The sequence below is a fragment of the Glycine soja genome, chromosome 6 (assembly GCF_004193775.1).
Source record: "Glycine soja cultivar W05 chromosome 6, ASM419377v2, whole genome shotgun sequence".
NCBI classification, from domain to species: domain Eukaryota; kingdom Viridiplantae; phylum Streptophyta; class Magnoliopsida; order Fabales; family Fabaceae; genus Glycine; species Glycine soja.
This window is the reverse complement of record NC_041007.1, coordinates 43,841,112-43,850,202: the sequence shown is the minus strand read 5'-3', so window position 1 is coordinate 43,850,202 and position 9,091 is coordinate 43,841,112. Positions and strand designations below refer to the sequence as shown.

Here is a 9,091-nt window from a genome sequence, read left to right as displayed (position 1 = left end):
CCAAAATTAAATTATTTTCTTCGTCCCATGATAATTGTCATCCTAATTTTTTTGCACAGACCAAGAAAAATTATTAAATTAATGAAAAAGAATACAAATTTTATAAAATTAATCCTTTAATAATCACTAATTCATTTTAAATTTTTGTTACCCATCATTAATATTTAAATAATATTTTAAATTTTAATTATTTAAAATATGCATTTATTCCGTATAACACACAAGCTAAAAAATACACATACAGAAAATATGAATATTCTTTGTATAAAATTAAAATTCTTTGAAATTTAGACGTGCAATTATGGGATAACATTGATTATGTATATAGAATATGATATTTTCATCAAACTTTTTGTTTTGCAAATTAAATGAGATATTCTAACTTATTTTGCCAGTGTTCACATATATATATGCCTGCTGGTTATTGTTGACATCAAAATACAAAAACATAGGTGCATGCATGCTAATCATAATCATATATTTCATTCTTAACACTAAAATTTTTCTTGTGCATATTTAACATCGAAAAATCAAACGCTTTGACCAAGGTGAAGGTGGGAACGGCAATGAAAGGATAAAAAGTGACCGATCAAAAGTCAGAATGCAACACGCTTTTATTAGTCTTTTTTGTTTGTTGTAGGTTTGGAAGATTTCAAGGACTTGCTTGTCTCCAACCTGATTTGGAATGATGGTATTTCAATGAACATATATACAGGCATTACTAATATTGTTGACATCAATATACAAAGACATTATATATATGACATATAGTAGGTGGTAATGTCGTATGCTTATTATAATCATATATTGCATTCTTAGCACTAAAATAAATTTTTCTTGTGCATTTAACATCGAAAAGTAAGACGGTTTGACCTAGGGGAAGGTGTGAACGTACGGCAATGAAAGGACAAAAAGTAATCTCAAAAGTCAAAATGCATTAATGCAAAAAAAACATTACTATCAGTCTTTTTTGTTTTGTTGTACGTAGTTGCCAGTTGGCTTGGATGATTTCAAGAACTGCCTTGTATCCAACCTGAGATGCAATAATGTTACAATAACAATGAACAAACCAATATCTGGCTTCTAAAACAACCGCAAATTAACAAATGTCTAAATCAAAAGCAAATTTTACAAGGCAAGGAATTAATCAGAAATTAAGCAACCAAGCATAATTATTCACGTTAATAATTCCATAACATAAGGTACTATGATCTCTATATAAACCTCCAGATTCATTCATTTCAATGCATAACAATTCACATTTCTCTCTTTAACACAATATACCAACTAAGCCTTTTCTTACAAAACTGATCATTGCTGATAATTAAGAAATGGCTTTCACTGGCCAAAAGCAACACATGTTAGCCCTATTCCTTTTCCTTGCAGTAGGGATTTCCCAAGTGATGCCCCGCAAGCTGCATCAAACAGCCTTGCGAGAAAGACATGAAAATTGGATGGCAGAATATGGAAAAATGTATAAGGATGCTGCAGAGAAGGAAAAACGTTTCCAGATATTCAAGGACAATGTGGAGTTCATTGAATCATTCAATGCTGCTGGCAACAAACCTTACAAGCTTGGTGTTAATCACCTTGCTGATCTCACACTTGAGGAATTCAAGGATTCACGTAATGGATTGAAGAGGACCTACGAGTTTAGCACAACAACATTTAAGTTAAATGGATTTAAGTATGAAAACGTGACCGATATTCCTGAAGCTATAGACTGGAGGGTAAAAGGAGCTGTTACTCCAATCAAAGACCAAGGTGATCAATGTGGTAAGACAAATAACACCATATAAGTACTTCATTATGCTCCATCTTCTTCATTATTTCCTTCATCTCGTTTTACTTTTTGTTTGGATAACACAAAAAAATCAATTATAGCCTAAAAAATCATGGTCATGAAAAAATAGAAATCATTATTTACTAGCTCTACCAAGAAATCATAATTAATTATTTCTCACTATGTATGAAATTTAAGCACACTATTAATTGTCACTTTTCAAATATATGAAATTATTACTAGGATCATATAGTTATATATTGTTTTAAAAAAATCCAAATTTTTAATGCCTAAAACCACATTTAAGCTTTACTGTTATTATTTTGCATGTGCCTTAATTTGAAAAGATATATGGGTTAATCAGTTAGTTTTGTTTGAAAAATTATAGGGAGTTGCTGGGCATTTTCAACTATAGCTGCAACTGAGGGTATCCACCAAATAAGTACAGGAAACCTAGTGTCCCTTTCAGAGCAAGAGTTAGTGGATTGTGATAGTGTGGATGATGGATGTGAAGGAGGTTTCATGGAAGATGGGTTTGAATTCATTATTAAAAACGGTGGAATCACTAGTGAGACTAACTACCCGTACAAGGGAGTTGATGGAACTTGTAACACAACCATAGCAGCCTCCCCAGTGGCTCAGATTAAGGGGTATGAGATAGTTCCTTCCTATAGTGAGGAAGCACTCCAGAAAGCTGTGGCCAACCAACCTGTGTCAGTTTCCATTCATGCAACTAATGCGACATTCATGTTTTACTCCAGTGGAATTTACAATGGAGAATGTGGAACTGATCTAGACCATGGTGTTACTGCAGTGGGTTATGGCACAGAAAATGGAACTGACTATTGGATAGTGAAGAATTCATGGGGCACACAATGGGGTGAGAAAGGATACATAAGGATGCATCGAGGTATAGCTGCTAAGCACGGTATATGTGGAATTGCATTGGATTCATCTTATCCAACAGCTTAAAGAGTTCAATTATGCAAATCGTATTTCATGTTTTCTTTATAGCTTGTAAACGTGTAACAAAGTGAGTTAGAGTACATGTGTTGCTACTACTACTCACACAATAATACCTACTTAACACTCGTTGCTCTCTATATCTTTTTTTGTCAGTTTAAATACCTTTTTGTCCTTATAAGATGACATTACTAATGTAATTATAGGATGATAATCAAATATTTCTTATTTGAATGAGATATTTTCTGACATTTCCTCGTACATGTAATGCAAATGTGACTCTTCAATGAAGGACAAAAATACATTCCAAATACAGCACATTACTAATAGTCTAATGAGACAATATGTGGCATCTAATTGAATTAGCAAGTTAAAATATTTGTTTGATTGCTCAAATATTGGAACACATTAGTAGTAGTATATATAGTAATACAGCATGAGGCATCAAGGCAGAGGCAACAAATTATATCATTTGTGATTTGTTTAACTAATTTTTTTTATTTTTACCTAATCTAATATATTATTATACTAATATTTTTTTAAAAAAATATATATAACAATTTAATATGTTAAAAAAATTTAATCTACCTTTCATTTATTAAAAGATATATTTAGACAATCTTTATCTAAATTTTTATTGGATTATTGTTGGGATGTTACATGAAGCAGGGTGTTTTATATAGTGTGTGGTATATATTTTTGTGTTTTATTATAACAATAATGAGAATTGGACTAAATGGTTTGGACTTGGTATGTAGTTTTTGTATTGAATACCTTCTGTTTGTTTGAATTTTGGGTTAAAATTATATTTTTTTATAGGGACAATTTGTTTTTATATACATTAAGAAATAAAAAAAATCTGGTGGATGCAGTTACCCCCACACTAGATAAGGTGCATATGCAAGTGGGCTCAAGTGTGACACAAGTAGTCTAGACTATATCATTATCCATCGGTATTACTATTGGTCCCTATCATAATTGTTCTAAGTTCCTACAAAAACTTTAAAATTCTTGGAAAAAAATCATTTTACCTATGTGTTCAAACACTCCACCCTTCCTCCTTCCTCCCTTCCTCTTACCTGAGTCCTTCTCCTCACCTCTTGTTAAATATGCAATGGAAATACGATTCTGTTATGATCTTTGTTAAGATACACAATTGAATCCCATTTACATTTTGTATTTTGGAAACAAAATATAAATACTCAATGGAACACATGATTTCATTTTATACCTTTTTTTATAAAAAAAAAGCACACAACAAAATCTGATAATTGCTAAATAATTGTGAATTAATAGTAGTTAAATAGTCAAATTTTGGCTTAAAATTAATTATTTAGCAGTTATTTATAATTAAAAGTTGAAAAATTAATTAAATTGAATTTCTGGTTGCAGATACGAAAAATGAAGTTACATTAAGCAAAAATGGCAACAGAAATGAAGAGAAAGAAGAAATTTTGAAGCAGGCTCAGCCCAATAGTGGTGCTAAGCGCGCATCAGGCGCTAAGCGAGCAACCAAATGCAGGCGCTAAGTGTGGCGTTAAGCACGAAGGAACAGAAACCCTTATGCGCGCTAAGCCCAGCTAGGTGCCCAGCGCGCGATCCAACAGAAGCACAAGCTAAGCCTGCAAGGCACGATGAGCGCGCGAGGTGTGGCGCTGAGCGCGACTATGAATGCCCAAAAGCCCACTTCAGCAACTATAAATAGAGAGCCAGTCCCAAGGAATCATCATCTCGTCTCAGAGCACTATTCTCAGCACTCCAAGCCTGAGCTCTCCCTTCTCTCTTATTATTCTTTGTTTTTATCATCTCCATTCTTTCTTTCACCCCCAATTGTAAGCCCTCAATGGCCATGAGTGGCTAATCCCCTAGCTAGGGCCTGGCAGGCCTAAAAAGCCAACGATGTACGGTGTGCTTCAAGAATTATCAATGCAAAGGGAATTTCTCACAGGTTTTTCTGTTCTAATTCTTTTCTTGTTATCTTGCATTCGTTCTTAAATTTCTTTTGGGTTTTATTCGCTCGGGAGAGGGTATTTCCTAATAAGTATTTAAGATTCAATGCATGCATTAGTTTTAGGGGTTATACACTTGGGAAAGGGTAGCACCTAACAGAACATCTTAGGAAAAGAATCCTTGGGTTACCATTGCTAGGCATAGAATGATAACCCACTGCCCATGCATTTAAGCAACATCTAGAACTTAACCTTAATGCATTTTAATTATTGAATCTTCGCAAAGGCATTTGGGAGATAGGTAGTTAAAATAGGCTTGCCGACGTGAGGCATCAGGGGCAAGTAATTAATAGATGTGGGTAGAACTAATACCAGTGCATTGGTAATGAATATCATATTTACATGCATCGTAGGCCAATTGGGTTTGTCCGGTCTTGACATCTTTATTAATTGTCTTTCCTTTTAAACTATTTGATTTAGTAACCACCCTTATTTATTGTCTTTCCTTTTAAACAAATTGAGAAGTATTTAATAAAGTGCAATAAAGTCCCTGCGGAAATGATACTCGGACTTCTGAGTTATACTACTTGAGAGCGATTTGGTGCACTTGCCAAAGTCTCAACAAGTTTTTGGCGCCGTTGCCGGGGATTTTATTTTCGCACTTAATTACCATACTATATCAGTTTGTAAGCCCAACTCTTTTTTTCTTGGCTTATTCTATTAGTATTTTCTCTTTACTTCTATTCTTTCTTTCTTTCTTCCATAATTGCACGGGTAGTGCCTTTGTGTTTTTATGCGACTTAGGACTGCATCTGGAGACGTTGTCCCTATCAACTTAGAAATTGAAGCTACTTGTCGGCGTAACAACGCTGCAAGAAGAAGAAGGGAACAAGACATAGAAGGAAGCAGTTACACCTCACCTCCTCTTTCTCCACATCATGTTGAAATGGACGGGGAACCGGCACGAAGAGTTACCCTAGAGGACTTCTCCAATACCGCCACTCCTCAGTTCTTCACGAGCATTGCAAGACCGGAGGTGCAAGCCGCCAATATTTCCTACCCGTATTTCCTTATTCAGCTAATCCAAGGGAACCTCTTCCATGGTCTTCCAAGTGAAGATCCATATGCTCACCTTGCCTCGTACATAGAAATATGCAACACCGTAAAAATCGCTGGAGTCCCAGAAGATGCGGTACGCCTTAACCTCTTCTCCTTTTCTCTAGCAGGAGAGGCAAAACGATGGTTGCACTCTTTCAAAGGCAACAACTTAAGAACCTGGGAAGAAGTAGTTGAAAAGTTCTTAAAGAAGTACTTCCCAGAGTCGAAGACCGTCGAAGGGAAAATGGAGATTTCTTCTTTCCATCAATTCCCGGATGAGTCCCATAGCGAAGCACTAGACCGTTTCCACGGGCTGTTACGAAAGACACCGACACACGGATACAGCGAGCCGGTACAATTGAATATATTCATCGATGACTTGCGACCTCAATCGAAACAGCTACTAGACGCATCCGCAGGGGGATAAATCAAACTGAAGACTCCAGAAGAAGCAATGGAGCTCATCGAGAACATGGCGGCTAGTGATCAAGCAATCCTTCGTGATCGTAGCTATGTGCCCACAAAAAGAAGCCTTTTGGAACTTGGCACGCAGGATGCGACATTGGCACAAAACAAGCTGTTGACGAGGCAGATCGAAGCCCTTACCTAAACCCTCAGCAAATTACCTCAACAATTACAAGCGGTAAGTTCTTCCCATTCTTCTCTTTTGCAGGTAGAAGGATGTCCCACATGTGGAGGAACCCATGAGCCTGGACAATGTGTAAGCCAACAGGATACTTCTCGAGAAGTAAACTATATGGGCATACCAAATCGCAGATTCCAGGGTTACAACTAGGGGAACTCATCTGAATTCCACTAAGGGGGAGCATGATTCAATCACGGACCACCGAGATTCAATCAAGTAAGAAACTTCACGCAAGGTTCAGGGTGGAGGAATCAGGGAAACCAGTACAAGGAGCAGAGGAATCAACAACCATACCAACCTCCATACCAGCATCCAAGCCAGGGCCCCAATCAGCAAGAAAAGCCCACCAATATAGAAGAACTGTTGCTGTAATTCATCCAGGAAACACGATCCCATCAAAAGAGCATGGATGCATCCATTCGAAATCTAGAAGTTCAAATGGGCCAATTGGCACAAGACAAAGCCGAATGGCCCACTAGAACTTTCGGGGCTAACACGGAGAAGAACCCAAAGGAAGAATGCAAGGCCGTGCTGACTCGAGGGCAGAAGAAAGCACAGGAGGAAGGTAAGGTTGAAGAAGAAGACCGGTCAGAGGAAGACAGGACAGAGACACCAGAAGAAAGGATAGAAGAAGAGGAGAAGGTGGTATCACCACCTACAACCAACAGCCAGAAAGCGCGGGAAGCCAGGAAAGAAGAACCACCAGCCCTACCACAAGATCTCCTATATCCTGTGGTACCCACCAAGAAGAACAAGGAACGCTACTTCAAGCGTTTCTTGGAAATATTCAAAGGGCTGGAGATCACTATGCCATTTGGGGAAGCCTTACAGCAGATGCCCCTTTACTCCAAATTTATGAAGGACATCCTCACCAAGAAGGGGAAGTACATTGACAATGAGAACATTGTGGTAGGGGGTAACTGCAGCGCTATAATACAGAGGAAGCTACCCAAGAAGTTTAAGAACCCCGGAAGTGTTACCATCCCGTGCACCATAGGGAAAGAGACGGTGAACAAGGCCCTCATTGACTTAGGAACAAGTATCAATCCGATGCCCTTGTCAATGTGTAAAAGAATTGGGAATCTGAAGATAGATCCTACCAAGATGACGCTTCAGCTAGCAGACCGCTCGATTACAAGGCCGTATGGGGTAGTAGAAGATGTCCTAGTCAAGGTACGCCACTTTACTTTTCCGGTGGACTTTGTCATAATGGATATCGAAGAAGACACAGACATTCCCCTCATCTTAGGCAGACCATTCATGCTGACTGCCAACTGTGTGGTGGATATGGGGAATAGGAACTTGGAGTTGAGTATTGACAATCAGAAGATCACCTTCGACCTCTTCAAAGCAATAAAGTATCCACAGGAAGGTTGGAAGTGTTTTAGAGTAGAAGAGATTGATAAGGAAGATGTCAGTATTCTCGAGACACCACAGTCTTCACTGGAGAAAGCAATGGTAAATGCTTTGGACTGTCTAGCCAGTGAAGAGGGGAAAGATCTAAAGGCTTGCTTGGAAGACTTGGATCGACAAGACACTATTCCTGAGGGAGAAGCCAAGTTTGAGACGCTAGAAGAGAAAGTTTCGTCCGAGAAGAAGAAGGTAGAGTTGAAGATATTGCCCGATCATCTAAAGTATGTGTTCTTGGAGGAAGATAAGCCTGTAGTAATCAGCAATGCACTTACGACAGAGGAGGAAAACAGGTTAGTAGATATCCTCAAGAAACACAGGGAAGCTATTGGATGGCATATATCGGATCTCAAGGGAATTAGCCCTGCTTATTGCATGCACAGAATAATGATGGAAGAGGATTACAAGCCAGTCCGGCAACCCCAGAGACGGCTAAATCCAACAATGAAGGAAGAGGTCAGAAAGGAGGTACTCAAGCTCTTGGAGGTTGGGCTCATATATCCCATCTCTGATAGCGCTTGGGTAAGCCCAGTACAGGTGGTTCCCAAGAAAGGTGGAATGACAGTGGTACGGAATGAAAAGAATGACTTGATACCAACAAGAACTGTCACTGGCTGGCGAATGTGCATTGATTATCGCAAGCTGAATGAGGCCACCCGAAAGGACCACTTCCCTCTACCTTTCATGGATCAGATGCTGGAGAGACTTGCAGGGCAGGCGTATTATTGTTTCTTGGATGGATACTCGGGATATAATCAGATTGCAGTGGACCCTAGAGACCAAGAGAAGACGACCTTCACATGCCCGTTTGGCGTCTTTGCTTACAGAAGGATGCCATTCGGGTTATGTAATGCACCAGCCACATTTCAGAGGTGCATGCTGGCCATTTTTTCAGACATGGTGGAGAAAAGCATCGAGGTATTTATGGATGACTTCTCGGTTTTTGGATCCTCATTTGACAGTTGTTTGAGGAACCTAGAGATGGTACTTCAGAGGTGCGTAAAGACTAATTTAGTGCTGAACTGGGAGAAGTGTCATTTCATGGTCCGAGAGGGCATAGTCCTGGGCCACAAGATCTCAGCTAGAGGGATTGAGGTTAACCAGGCAAAGATAGATGTCATAGAGAAGCTGCCACCACCATTGAATATTAAGGGTGTCAGAAGTTTCTTAGGGCATGCAGGATTCTACAGGAGGTTCATCAAAGATTTCTCGAAGATTGCCAGACCCCTAAGCAACCTGTTG

The 9,091-nt window shown here is 38.7% G+C and overlaps 1 protein-coding gene across 1 annotated transcript; it reads left to right on the top strand.

The window, feature by feature from the left end:
* The first annotated feature begins 1,270 nt into the window (after nucleotides 1–1,270).
* On the top strand, nucleotides 1,271–2,886 carry LOC114414224 (zingipain-2-like). Its single transcript, XM_028378528.1, has 2 exons — nucleotides 1,271–1,776; nucleotides 2,172–2,886. The coding sequence occupies exons 1-2, from the start codon at nucleotides 1,332–1,334 to the stop codon at nucleotides 2,753–2,755; spliced, it is 1,029 nt and encodes a 342-aa protein (XP_028234329.1). The 5' UTR covers nucleotides 1,271–1,331; the 3' UTR covers nucleotides 2,756–2,886.
* The last annotated feature ends 6,205 nt before the right edge of the window (nucleotides 2,887–9,091 follow it).

Excerpts from the sequence above, each read along its gene's own strand:
- LOC114414224 (XM_028378528.1), top strand. The coding sequence starts at position 1,332 with ATGGCTTTCACTGGCCAAAAGCAACACATGTTAGCCCTATTCCTTTTC. Across the intron at positions 1,777-2,171 it reads AGACCAAGGTGATCAATGTG|GGAGTTGCTGGGCATTTTCA; the intron begins GTAAGACAAATA and ends GAAAAATTATAG.